The sequence below is a fragment of the Somniosus microcephalus genome, chromosome 2 (genome assembly GCF_052327205.1).
Source record: "Somniosus microcephalus isolate GS21.2 chromosome 2, FLI_Smic_1.0, whole genome shotgun sequence".
NCBI classification, from domain to species: Eukaryota; Metazoa; Chordata; class Chondrichthyes; order Squaliformes; family Somniosidae; genus Somniosus; species Somniosus microcephalus.
Window position 1 is genome coordinate 109,268,710 of NC_140988.1, and position 14,446 is coordinate 109,283,155.

General features: G+C 45.9%; 1 protein-coding gene across 1 annotated transcript; it reads right to left on the reverse strand.

The window, feature by feature from the left end:
* Window positions 1-8,403: 8,403 nt before the first annotated feature.
* Window positions 8,404-13,344, reverse strand: drd5a (dopamine receptor D5a). Its single transcript, XM_085961696.1, has one exon. The coding sequence runs from the start codon at window positions 12,729-12,731 to the stop codon at window positions 11,415-11,417; it is 1,317 nt and encodes a 438-aa protein (XP_085817822.1). The 5' UTR covers window positions 12,732-13,344; the 3' UTR covers window positions 8,404-11,414.
* Window positions 13,345-14,446: the final 1,102 nt, after the last annotated feature.

Sequence of the window (14,446 nt, forward strand, 5' to 3'; positions counted from 1 at the left end):
TGCGGCGCCTTTGACTTCTCATTACCAATGATGAGCAGGCGCTGCGCCTCCACCTCGTTGAGGAGATTGCTGAGGTCATCATCAGTTCAATTGTGAGTTCTTTTAATGCCGTGAATTGTGCTCATTCCAGCCATTTCACGTTGCTAATCGGATTGGGCCTTTGGCGTAGCGGTAGGATCCCCGCCGCTGGGCCAGACGGGGTAGGGTTTCGAACCCCACTCCAGACATTCCCGGCAAGTGGAGTCGGAGCTCCGGCTCTAAATTCTGGGTTGACATCCAGTGGGATATTTGCGTCCGTGGGTGTGGGTGGCCCCCCCTCCTTGTATAGCTTGTGGGAGCCCGTAAAACCCTCCCGCCATAGGACTAACCACCCTAATGGCTGGTTCAAAGATGGTTACGGTCACGGATTGAGCGTTAATCACGGCCATAAATCCTTCCACCACTTCATACAGTTCCCCAAAGGGAACAGTGTGAAGACACGTATGACGACGACATTGCTAAATAAATAAATGGAATTTAAAAAATTCTTTTAGGGCTTTTAAAAGTCTTTAAATTGCTTTAATTCTGTTTAAAACTACTTCAGATTCTTCAAAATAATGTAAACGTTTTTAAAAGTTTATAAAAGTTACCAAAAGCTTCATAAAAGTACCAAAAACCTATTTAAAATGCTGCTTTGCATGTAAAAATGCTTAGCAGCTTGTGAGAAACATTGGGGGCGTGTCCTATTAAACTGAGACCTCAAGGGGCGTGTCTCAGTTGCACAGCGCGCTACAGGCTTCGCGCTGGCTTCACTCCTGGGTGTCGTGACGTCAAACGCTGCCCAGGATTCTTCAGTTTAAAAAAGGAATTCCAGGCGTCCCTGGAGGTGAACGGCAGGCGCGTCGGGTAAGTGCAGATCGGCGGCTTGCACGCGCGGCAAGCCACCGACCTGAATTACTGCCCCAATGTTTCAGGTTGAAGACCCTTCGTCAGAACTGAGAAAAAAACAGGAAATTAAACAGATTAAAAGCAAGTTTGGGGGCTGGGAAATGGGGGAGGGGATGAAAGAACAAAAGGGAAGGCCTGTGGGGGATGAAGAGACATTAAGAGATATTCAAGGCGAGACGAGATGGTAATAGGACAGGTAAAGACACAAAAGATGGCTCTAGATGAAGTGTGAAATACGCTGGCAGAATGAAAGACAGCTGCCATGTGGGAGAGAAAAAAAGGGAAAAGGCACAAACCAAAAGTGTGGATAAAAAATATATAAAAATATGATAGGGGCCGAGGTTATGATCTGAAACTGTTGAACTCGATATTGAGTCCGGAAGGCTGTAAAGTGCCTAATCGGCAGATGAGGTGCTGTTCCTCGAGCTTACGCTGAGCTTCCATGGAACAATGCAAAAGGCCGAGGACGGTGAGGTCTGAGTGGGAGTGGATCAGTGAATTAAAGTGACAGGCGACTGGAAGCTCGGGGTCACCCTTACGGACTGAACGGAGGTGTTCCGCAAAGCAGTTACCCAATCTGCGTTTGGTCTCCCCAATGTAGAGGAGACCACATCGTGAGCAGTGAATACAGTATACTAGATTGCAAGAAGTACAAGTAAATCGCTGTTTCACCTGGAAGGGGTGTTTGGGGCCCTGGACAGTGGGAAGGGGGGAGGTATAAGGGCAGGTGTTGCATCTCCTGCACTTGCACAGGAAGGTGCCTGGCAAAGGGGAAAGGGTGCTGGGGGTGATAGAGGAGTGGACTAGGGTCTCTCGGAGGTAGCGGTCCCTACGGAATGCTGAAAGGGGAGGGGAAGATGTGTTTGGTGGTGGGATCACGTTGGAGGTGGCGGAAATGGCGGAGGATGATCCATTGAATGTGGAGGCTGGTGGGGTGAAAGGTGAGGACAAGGGGAACCCTATCATGGTTCCGGGAATGAGGGGCAGGGGTGAGGGCAGAAGTGTGGGAGATAGAATGGACACAGTCAAGGGCAGTGTCAACCATGGTAGAGGGGAATCCTCGGTTGAGGAAAAAGGAAGACATGTCGGAAGCACTGGTGTGGAAGGTGGCATCGTCGGAGCAGATGTGGCGGAGATGGAGAAACTGGGAGAATGGAATAGAGTCCTTACAGGAGGCGGGGTGGGAGGAAGTGTAGTCCAGGTAGCTGTGAGAGTCAGTGGGCTTGGAGTGAATGTTGGTCAATAACCTATCCCCAGAGATGGAGACGGAGAAGTCGAGGAAGGGAAGGGAAGAGTCAGAGATGGACCATGTGAAGGCGAGAGAGGGGTGGAAATTGGAGTCAAAATTAATGAAATTGTCTAGTTCAGGGTTAGAGCAGGAAACGGCACCGATACAGTCATCAATGTACCGGAAAAAGAGGTAAGGGAGGGGACCCGAGTAGGACTGGAACAGAGAGTGTTCCACATAGCCCACGAAAAGGCAGGCATAGCTAGGGCCCATGCGGGTACCCATAGCAACACCTTTAATTTGGAGGAAATGAGTGGAGTTAAAGGAGAAGTTGTTCAATGTGAGAAAAAGTTCAGCCAGGCGGAGGAGGGTGGTGGTGGATGGGGACTGGTTGGGCCTCTGTTCAAGGAAGAAGCGGAGCGCCCTCAGGCCATCCTGGTGGGGGATGGAGGTGTAGAGGGATTGTACGTCCATGGTGAAAAGGAGGCGGTTGGGGCCAGGAAACTGGAAACTGTTAAAGTGGCGGAGGGTGTCGGAAGAGTCGCAGATGTAGGTGGGAAGAGACTGGGGGAGAAAAGATAGAGTCGAGATAGGAAGAGATAAGTTCGGTGGGGCAAGAACAGGCTGAAACGATGGGTCTACCAGGGCAGTCCTGTTTGTGGATCTTGGGAAGGAGGTAGAAGCGGGCTGTGCTGGGTTGGGGAACTATGAGGTTGGCGACCGAGGGGGGAAGATCTCCAGAGGAGATGAGGTCAGTGACAGTCTTGGAAATGGTGGTTTGATGTTCGGTACTGGGGTCATGCTCCAGGCGGAGGTAGGAGGAAGTGTCGGAGAGTTGGCATTCAGCTTCCGCTAGGTAGAGGTCAGTTCGCCAAACAACAACAGCACCACCCTTGTCAGCAGGCTTAATGACAAAATGTCATGGACATACAATCCCTCTACACCTCCATCCCCCACCAGGATGGCCTGAGGGTGCTCCGCTTCTTCCTTGAATAGAGGCCCAACCAGTCCCTATCCACCACCACCCTCCTCCACCTGGCTGAACTTGTTCTCATATTGAACAACTTCTCCTTTGATTCCACTCATTTCCTCCAAATTAAAGGTGTTGCTATGGGTACCCGCTTGGGTCCTAGCTATGCCTGCCTTTTTGTGAGATATGTGGAACACTCTCTGTTCCAGTCCTACTCAGGTCCCCTTCCTCACCTCTTTTTCCGGTACATTGATGACTGTATCGGTGGCGTTTCCTGCTCTCACCCTGAACTAGACAATTGCATTCATTTTGCCTCCAATTTTCACCCTTCCCTCACCTTCACATAGTCCATCTCCGACTCTTCCCTTCCCTTCCTCGACTTCTCCGTCTCCATCTCTGGGGATAGGTTATTGACCAACATTCACTACAAGCCCACTGACTCCCACAGCTACCTGGACAACACTTCCTCCCACCTCGCCTCCTGTAAGGACTCTATTCCATTCTCCCAGTTTCTCTGTCTCTGCCACATCTGCTCCGATGATGCCACCTTCCACATCAGTGCTTCTGACATGTCTTCCTTTTTCCTCAACCGAGAATTCCCCTCTACCGTGGTTGACACAGCCCTCGACCGTGTCCATTCTATCTCCCGCACTTCTGCCCTCACCCCTGCCCCTCCCTCCCAGAACCACGATAGGGTTCCCCTTGTCCTCACCTTTCACCCCACCAGCCTCCACATTCAATGGATCATCCTCCGCCATTTCCGCCACCTCCAACGTGATCCCACCACCAAACGCATCTTCCCCTCCCCTCCCCTTTCAGCATTCCGTAGGGACCGCTCCCTCCGAGATACCCTAGTCCACTCCTCTATCACCCCCCAGAACCCCTTCCCCTTCGTCCGGCACCTTCCCGTGCAAGCGCAGGAGATGCAACACCTGCCCTTATACCTCCCCCCTTCCCAATATCTAGGGCCCCAAACACCCCTTCCAGGCGAAACAGCGATTTACTTGTACTTCTTGCAATCTAGTATACTGTATTCGCTGCTCACGATGTTGTCTCCTCTACATTGGGGAGACCAAACGCAGATTGGGTGACCGCTTTGCAGAACACCTCCGTTCAGTCCGTAAGGGTGACCCCGAGCTTCCGGTCGCCTGTCATTTTAATTCACCGCCCCATTCCCACTCAGACCTCACCGTCCTCGGCCTCTTGCATTGTTCCACGGAAGCTCAGCGTAAACTCGAAGAACAGCACCTCATCTTCTGATTAGGCACTTTACAGCCTTCCGGACTCAATATTGAGTTCAACAATTTCAGATCATAACCTCGGCCCCTATCATTTTTATATATTTTTTATCCACACTTTTGGTTTGTGCCTTTTCCTTTTTTTCTCTCCCACATGGCAGCTGTCTTTCACTCTGCCAGCGTATTTCACACTTCATCTAGAGCCATCCTTTGTCTCTTTACCTGTCCTATTACCATCTCGTCTTGCCTTGAATATCTCTTAATGTCTCTTCACCTCCCACAGACCTTCCCTTTTGTTCTTTCATCCCCTCCCCCATTTCCCAGCCCCCAAACTTGCTTTTTAATCTGTTTCATTTCCTGCTTTTTTCTCAGTTCTGACGAAGGGTCTTCGACCTGAAACGTTAACTTTGTTTCTCTCCACGGATGTTGCCTGGCCTGCTGAATTTTTGCAGCGTTTTCTGTTGTTATTTTGGATTTCCAGCATCCGCAGTATTTTGCTATCGTAAAGGGAAGAGCACTTCTGCAACTGATAGGTTTGCAAACTGGGATTCCCAGACATTAGGGAATCCACAAGGAGATTGTGGTGGGTCCCAGAGATCAATAAATATCTAAACTTTTCTATATTTGTTGACTTACTAGCATGTTGCAGTGGCAGAAGGGTCAGTAACCAGAGGACACAGATTTAAGGTGATTGGCAAAAGAACCAGAGGCAACATAAGGAAACATATTTTTACACAGAGAGTTGTTGCAATCTGGAATGCACAGCCTGAAACGGCAGTGGAAGCAGATTCAATAGTAACATTTAAAAGAGAATTGGATAAATATTTGAAGGGAAAAAATTTACAGGGCTATGGGAAAAGAGCAGGGGAGTAACTGGATGGCTCTTTCAAAGAGCCGGCATGGGCACGGTGGGCCGAATGGCCTCCTTCTGTGCTGTATCATTCTATGATAGGGAAGAAAGAAGGGAGGGTGGGCTAGCTGTGCTAATTAGAGATAACATAATGGCAGTAGAAAAAAAGGACGTAACTAACTTTGCAGTGACACCAAAGTGAAGCGTATAGTTAATACAGAGGAGGACTGCGACAAAATACAGGAAGATATTAATAAACTTGTAGAATGGGTGTGTAATTGACAAATGGATTTCAATATAGTTAAGTGCGAGTTGGTGCATTTTGGTAGGAGGAATAAGGAGGCCACATACTCCTTGTAAATAAGAGTCATTAAAAAAAGCCATAAAAAAAAGCGAACCAAACACTGGGGTTCATTTCCAGAGGGATAGAATTGAAAAACTGATAAGCTCTGTTAAACTTAAATAGAACCTTGATTAGACCACACTTAGAGTGCTGCACATAGTTCTGGTCTCCATATTACAAAAAGGATATAGAAGCTCTGGAGAAAATGCAAAAAGATATACCAGGATGATACCAGAACTGAGCGATACAAATATCGGGAAAGATTGAACAACTCTAGAAAAAAGGCTGAGAGGTGGCCTCATAGAGGTCTTTAAAATTATGAAGGGGTTCGATAGGGTAGAAGTAGCAAAGATGCTTCCAGTTGTGGGGGAGTCCAAAACTAGGGGCCATAAATACAAGATAGTCACTAATAAATCCAATAAGGAATTCAGGAGAAACATCTTTATTCAGAGTGGTGATAATCTGGAACATGCTACCACATGGAGTGGTTGAGGCAAATTGCATAATGCATTTAAGGGGGTGCTCGATAAGTACATGAGGGAGAAAGGAATAGAAGGATATATTAATAGAGTGAGATGTAGGCTTGTGTGGAGGATAATCACCAGCATAGACCTGTTGAGCCGAATGGCCTGTTCCTGTACTGTAAAATTCTATATAATTCCACGTAGCCTTGGTCAGACCCCGTCTGGAGTACTGTGTTCAGTTTTAGGCACTGAGCTCAAGAAAGATATAATGGGCTTAGAGGTTGTGCAGCGCAGATTCACCAGAATGATACCGGGACTTAAAGGGTTAAATTATGAGGACAGGTTATATAAACGTAGCTTGTATTTCCTTGAGTTGAGAGGGTTGAGAGATCATCTAATCGAGGTGTTTAAAATGATAAAAAGATTCGATAGGGTAGATACAAAATAACTCTTTCCTCTGGTGGAGGAATACAGACCCAGAGGGCATGATCTTAAGATTAAAGCTGGGCCATTTAGGAGTGAAATCAGGAAACACTTTTTCACACAAAGAGTAGTGGAACTCTGGAAATCGCTCCCCCAAAAGGCTGTGGATGCTGGATCAATTGAAATTTGTCAAGACTGAGATCCATAGAATTTTGTTCAGTACGTTTATGAAGGAAGATGGAACAAAGGCAGGTAAATGGAGTTGAGGTACAGATCAGCCATGATCTCAATGAGCTGAATGGCCTACTTCTGTTCCTATGTTCCTATGTTTTCATGTTATGTTCCGAGGATTATGAACTGGAACTAAGTGACGAATATGAACTATTTTAGTGTATTATGATTTTTATACATTACTGTAATGTATTCATTTGAAATGGGCTTGACACTATTTAAAATATTTTCACTTAAGACTTTTAACTATCTAAGAAAGGAAGTGGATTCAGATGCATGTCCAAGCACATAAATAATAGTGTTCAAAATCCACAGTGTGACAGATCTTTTATTATTCTTTATACACCAAGAAAATGTAAGTGCTGAATTGTATTAATGGACACATACAATAATGCTAAATGATACTATCAGTTACACCATTATTTTTGCAACAATTTTCATCTTATCATGTTCAAATTGATATTTACAATACCTAGACTATTACACGTTAATGCCCAGAAATTATATTGAGTGATATTTGTGTACAAACACTTAACGTGTTTATATGAAATTACTTTGTCGGCGAGGTGCTAGCCTGTAAAAGAAATGGATTAATGCTTCTGTTAAAATAGCAAAGTCATTTTATATGAATGAATTAAGCATTTTTATGCTAGTAATGTTCAGCATAATTTCTAGGCTTAACAGCCATATTTCCCAATTAGACAAAGGGTAAGGGAGAAATCACAAACTGATAATGACAGGCGTTGTAAACATTGCAACTGCCGTTAAATTTCAATTTAGTTTGCTGCACATGAATGTGGTAAGCTCTGTGTTTGAAAAGGTTCCAAGTAAGATAGAGCTTATTACTTTTGAAATGCTATTTCTGCTTTGTGGGTATTTAAGAATGTTGTTACCTATTTATTTATTATTGATGTGGAGGACACTTTAGGTGTTCCATTTCCCGCACTTCTGCTCTCACCCTTTCCCTCCCTCCCGGAACCACGATAGGGTTCCCCTTGTCCTCACCTTTCACCCCACCAGCCTCCACATTCAACGGATCATCCTCCACCATTTCTGCCACCACCTGCGTGATCCCACCACCAAGTGCATCTACCCCTCGCTTCCACTTTCAGCATTCCGAAGGGACAGGTCCCTCCACAACACCGTGGTCCACTCCTCAATCACCCCCAACAACCCCTCCCCTCCCCACGGCACCTTCCCGTACAAGCGCAGGAGATGAAACATCTGCCCTTTTACCTTCTCCCTTCCCACTGTCCAGGGCCCCAAACACCCCTTCCAGGTGAAACAGCGATTTACTTGTCTTGCAATTTATTATACTGTATTCACTGCTTACAATGCGGTCTCCTCTACATTGGGCAGATTGGGTGACCGCTTTGTGGAACACCTCCAGTAAGTCCGTAAGGGTGACCCCGAGCTTCCGGTCGCCTGTCACTTTAATTCTCCGCTCCACTCCCACTCTGGCCTCTCAGTCCTCGGCCTATTACACTGTTCCAATGAAGCTCAACGTAAGCTCGAGGAACAGCACCTCATCTTTCGATTAGGCACTTTACAGCCTTCTGGACTCAACATTGAGTTTAACAATTTCAGACTATAACCCCCCCCATTTTTTCAGGCAGCAGCTGTTTATGATTCTGCCATCCCCATTTGCAACATTTAACCACTCCTGCCTTGCATTTTAGCACAGACTGTCCCTTCAGTTCCTTCCGCCCCTGCTCACCCCACCCCCCCTTCCCTGTCTCTGCACCTGCTTAAAATCTGTTACATTTCCAACTTTTTTCAGTTCTGACGAAGGGTCACAGACCTGAAACGTTAACTCTGTTTCTCTCTCCATGGATGCTGCCTGGCCTGCTGAGTGTTTCCACAGTATTTTGCTATTGTATTAGGTGTTTCAATAGTTTGTTTGAGACACTAAAAGTACACCAGAAACAGAAATACCCTCATGTGGGTTTAGTGAATATTACTAAAACACTCAAAAAAGAACTATTTTATTCAAATACCAAAGTGAAGGGCAATGACCATAGTATGAGACAGCATCAAATTTGAAGAGGGTAAAAGAGAAGTTGGAGTAATCGGGAATTAGCAATTAGGTGACAAGTTTGCATTTCAAAAGCCTGTGGATTGTAGGTGGAAGGGAAGGCTGAAGAAAGTTAGGAGTTCCACAGTTTTGAAGTCCTGAGAAAATATTTGTTGGAGTAGGAAACTGCAATGAGTTTTAATTTCAACATAATGAGGATACTGGGAACAGGAAAAACATATACGGTAGTGTATCTGCAGCTTGGAAGAAACAAGAGGGGAATGTTTTTAGAAAAACACTAACAATAGTATTAATAACACAAAGAGAGACAAGAAAGATTGAAGTGAACAGAGAGAGGTTGGAGGCTAGAAGTAAGAGAGGGATCCCCTATCAAAGGAGAAGCCTTTACTTATATCCTGTCCAAAATTTGAGAGGTGCTTGAAGAGCCTCACATCCCCACCCAGTAAGGGAACAGCATTTATGTTTTTGATGGACTGGGGTGTGTTGGAAAGTTAAGGATTATTGAAGAGGAAAATGTTTGGCACTATTATAACTGATCATAAGAAAGAAGTATGATAAGAAGATAAGACATTTGTGAATGAATTCAATAGTTCTGTAAATTTCTGGAATGTCAAAATAATTTTTTTAAAGAAAAATGGAACTACTGACTTATATGCAAGTCAAGTGTTATTTTAAGCACATAATTTTTTTTAATTGCTGTCATTTTACTTTACAAGCTAAGAAATTACCATACTCCTTAACTTCTATTTCAAAAGAATATTTATAATTTAAAATAAATATTGTGGAGTGCCTTACAATGGCTTTGGTCATTAAGGCCAAAACCCTGACTTCTCCTTTCTCGGTCTTTGGGAGAAGACTTCAAGGGAACTCTGCACCTTTCTGGACAGAATAGTACAATAATTTGTTTGAAGAAGTGACTGAGTTGCTAACCAACATTTATGTTCTCTGTTTATATAAATAATATATTTATTATATTATAAAGAATTGTGCTTTTTTTCTCTTGATTGAGAAGTGAGCAAGCCATCTATCTTGTACAGGAGATCGATGGATGTTGAATGAGGAGTCTCGCCTCCTGTGCTGCAATTGTTTCACTAACAGACGAGAAAACCTTACTCTAATGGGGAAAGAGCAGGGGAGTGGGACTAATTGGATAGCTCTGCCAAAGAGCCAGCACAGGCACGATGGGCCGAATGGCCTCTTTCTGTGCTGTATGATTCTATGATTCGATGAACAGAGATTCTTTCTTGATGTAGCACACAATGGCAGATAAGGGGAAATGTGATGGTATTACTAACCATACTGAACTGTTGTTTTAAAAATGAAATCAATATTATTCCCAGCAAGTATGCAAAACAGTGTTCCAAACCTTAGAAAACACAGAGTAAAAATTCCCACTCCTGTCCCAGTGTCGCACACTCCCAGCCCACAGATTTCTGCCCATTAATTTTAAAGGGCACAAAATCATGAGCTGGGAATGTACAATGTTGTACTATGCACTCTTGGCATGCACCAGGAGTGGGTGCAGTGCATATCTGGAGCATGTAATTCCAAAATATTAGTTATTACCCCCCTGTGTACGGCTCCCTGGATGGTCCTGTTCATAAACTGTGCCTTAGGCAGTATGTAACTGTGCTAGACAGAACATGAGGTCTAAGATTCAATTCCTGATCTGTGCTGAGTTAGAGTGGCAGAAGAGATGATAGTCTCAGCACCCTAGACCTTTTTGCTCCCTCTCCTGGTTGATATTCAGTGACTCTTGATGGAAAGTGTGCATGTGGGAACATGGGGTGAGGATGGGATTAGGCTCCGACCTCCTCCTCCCCGTTGAATAGCCTGTGAACATTCACTGAATGGGCTCACACATGAAGAATGGTCACTTGGACAAGGTATTGATATGCATCAAACCATATCGACGGTCAAAGCCTTGAGGAGGAGGAGAAAAAAATACAAAAAGAAGCGTGTGTAGAAGATCATAAATCAAATTACATCTGATTTGGTCTAATGGATACTTTATTGGAATAAATTTGTGAACTGATGTTAAATCATTCAAAAATATTATTGTTACAAACTGGATCGCCATCTTGCTAGTGTCCAAAGGTATCTGCGATCACTAAGACATAAAAAATTAAATCCATGGGACATCATTCGGACCTGGAAGTGACGTTGATGTTTAATTAACAACTGAGTGGCACAAGTTTGAAGTTTTCCTTTATCTTGAGCAGCGGGTTTGGGTGCGGAGTGGGTCGGGATTGTTATGGGCAGTGTGCCGCTAGTAGAGGGAATCCTGTACTGGTGAAAGCTTTTGATGCGTCAAGCTCTGTGTAAAGAAATGGCCATGAGTGAAATGTAGGGAGCAACGAAAAGACAATAGACAATAAAAATCAATCACCCACGAGTCAGCTAACCCAAATTAATTGGTTGAAACGATTTGGTGAAAAACAATTTACTTTTTTTCTCGCAGTATTAAAAACTTCTCGCTTGTTTAGGGTTCGCAGTGATTTTTATATTTCCTTACAAATTGCAATCTGGCTGTCACTTGAATCTAGGGAATCTGTTCATTAAAGAGTCCACAGTCGAAGTTAACACAGTGATTTATTTTGTTGTGAGGCTGTTTGTTTTCCAATCCAATCTATAGATCGCAATTTATTTTGGGAGGGGTGGGGTGGGCATGGAGTCGTCTACACGGACTCGGTTTTCTCTTGTTATTAATACAAACCATTTGGGGTAAAGGGTGTGATTTTATCTAAAGACACGTCTGCGTCGCACTCCATCTCATAAACCGAATCTGTGGCTAGTTCATTGCTGGCCGAGATCTGGGACATTCTGTCGAAGATCTGGTTGTCCTCAATGCAGACCACCACGTTGGGAATCATGTTGACATAAGCGGTCACGATCTCCTTGTGGAAGACCGTGTCCTGGTTGTAGGACACCAGCTCGTTGCTTATGTTGACGGTCTCCACTTGGTTGCTGGAGCAAAAGTTGCGGCAGCCCAGCAGGCTGGAGAAAGCTTTGCGAAACTCCGCGTTGAAAGCGTAGACGACCGGGTTGAGGGTGGAGTTTGCCCAACCGAACCAGACAAAAATATCAAAGGTGGTCTTGCTGACACAGGGCAACCTGGAGACGGAGGCCTGGGAGCTCCGGTCGCAGAAAGGGACCATGCAGTTCAGGATGAAGAAGGGCAGCCAGCAGCATACGAAAACCCCCATGATGATGGAGAGGGTCTTTAGCACCTTGGTCTCCTTCTTGAAGGAGCTCTTCAAGGTGCTGTGGTGCTGAAGCTGTTGCCGAGAGTCCCGTTTCCTCCTGTGGCAGCTCTGTGCGTGCTCGGCGGCTCTCTCCAGGGAAGCGATCCGCCGGATCTGGACCTGAGCGATCCTGTAGATCCGGGTGTAAGTGACCAGCATGATGGCCACGGGGATGTAGAAACTGACCAGGGAGGACGAGATGGCGTAAGTCCTGTTCAGGCTGGAGTCGCAGTTCTGTGGCGGGGCGGCGGCGGTGCTGTTCGGCGGAGCAACCGCTTCGGGGTCGGCCGTGTGCCAGTTGAGTTGTACCGGTATGAAGGATATGAGGACGGACAGTGCCCAGGTCACCCCGATCATCACCAAAGCCAGCCGGCGGGTCATCTTGCGCTCGTAGCGGAAAGGGCTGGAGATTGCCCAGTACCTGTCCACGCTGATCACACACAGGTTCAGGATGGACGCCGTCGAGCACATAATATCGAAAGCCACCCAAACGTTGCAGAACGCCCCGAAAGGCCAGTAACCCGCCACCTCTGCCACCGCTTTCCACGGCATCACCAGGACGGCCACCAAGAGATCCGAGACCGCCAAGGAGACGATGAAAATATTGGTGACTTTAGTTCGAAGGTGGCGAAACCTGACGACGGCGGCACAGACCAGAGCATTCCCGAACAACGTGAAAAGGATTAATAAGGCAAGTAGGGACCCAGTAAGGACGCGAGTCACCAGCTCCTTCTTGGCACTTGTTGGCTCCTCATTGAGCGTCCTGTTCGGCATCATTCCTTCCAGGGAAGTGGCGTGGAGTTTACTCCTCGGCTGTTAAATCCGACCATCCATGCCTGACTCATGGTCCCCGCACAATCCAAAGAGCATCCTTTAAGGAAAGCCGTTTAAAGCCAGGAGTTTGACTGCACGCTGCCCACATCCTCAATCCGTGCCCTTGCTGACACATCACCCACAGACCGACGTATCAGACCAGATCCCACTGCTGGTTTTTTCTTCCTTTACAAAGCGCCACGTGAAATCTGCAATTCGAGCGTGCTTGAACATCGAAGGGAGCGAGGGAGCCAATATATTCAGTAAAATCTGGTGTACAGACGTGATGATTTTAGGGCTAGGTTCCCGAAGAGAATCTACCGCGGCGCAAACACAGATGCTTGCAATCTGCCTGACAGCGTAGCTCACCGGGAATATACGTAGCATTATCGTAGAGGCGAATAAAACATAAGGAGATCACTCATTTTCCATATCTCTCAGTCGATGCTCCATTTGGTCCTTGTAAATGGGAAAGGGGGAGAGCGGGAAAGCACCACCGTGGCAGCTTTTGGAACTAATTCACTTGATTGAAGTGTCTCTGAAAATATATTTACTAACAAATATAACACACGCAGAGTTAAAATCCAAAATCGTGCCAGAAATTACTCGCTGTTTAATTCAAATTCCTTCAAGGAAAACTGCTCCCCCCCCGCCACCCCGTCAACAGAAGAAGTGCCAATTTGTCTTTTTTAACAAAATTAAACCGATCGCATTCCCAATCCTAGACTCTCCTTGTGCGTCCGATTCCTTATCAGTGATTTCTGGACGCGCTCAGACAGGGCAAGGTCACGGTTCACATAAGGATCCAGTCAAATCTGTCAGAATTAAACAACACGCATCTAGCGCCCGAGCCAGTCGCGCCTGGTGCGGTATTTACCACAGCTTGCTATAAGGTTCTCTGCGGCGGGCATCTCTGCTCAACTACAGAGCGCCACGAGGAAGCTCAGGGCTGACATGCAGATAACCAAACAGCAGCACTGAAGAGTTGTCACACGTCCTGAATGGTTGAATATATTATGATGCCGTACATGATTCCCCCGCCCCCTCTCATTACTATGTTTTGTTTTCGGATCCGGTAAGGAAGGGGGGAAATGAGAACATGTAGCGGAATTGAGGTAATGCACAGCAACAGTGAGGTGTTACTATTGTAAATCCGAATCTAAGGACGCCGGCAGGAATTCTCTCGCCTGAGCTGTTGTCGCGAGTTTAATGAGAGAGCTGAAGCACTAATGAAAGGAAGGGATGGTTCCGCTCTTTAATGGCCCCATAAGTCTCGGGCACTTTAAACGATATTTCCAGTAAAACGAATTAAGGGCGAAAAATCGTCCTCGAAGTTACTATTTCGATGTTTGCAGCCTCTCAAAGCCGCGGTAGCTGTGATCAGTGCGCCGAGCTCTGGTATGTACAGTACTACACACTCCCATCGCACCCCAACATACAGAGAGGGAACCCTGCCTATCTTTGTTCCTGCTCACGTCCATCTCCTGGTAATGTCCCCATCTCAGTCTGGAAAGCATTGGTGACCGATATGTCACCGTGTACTGAGCCCGCTCTTTAGTGGGTTTCGCTGACATACAATAGACCCTATTTATTGTCACTTGTAATCTATCAGTATTTGATATAAATGACGATGGACATGAAAACAGGACTTCAGTCTGGCTGCACTTTTCCAATGTGAA

Bases quoted from the DNA above. Each gene is read 5' to 3' on its own strand.
- drd5a (XM_085961696.1), bottom strand. From the start codon at position 12,731: ATGATGCCGAACAGGACGCTCAATGAGGAGCCAACAAGTGCCAAGAAG.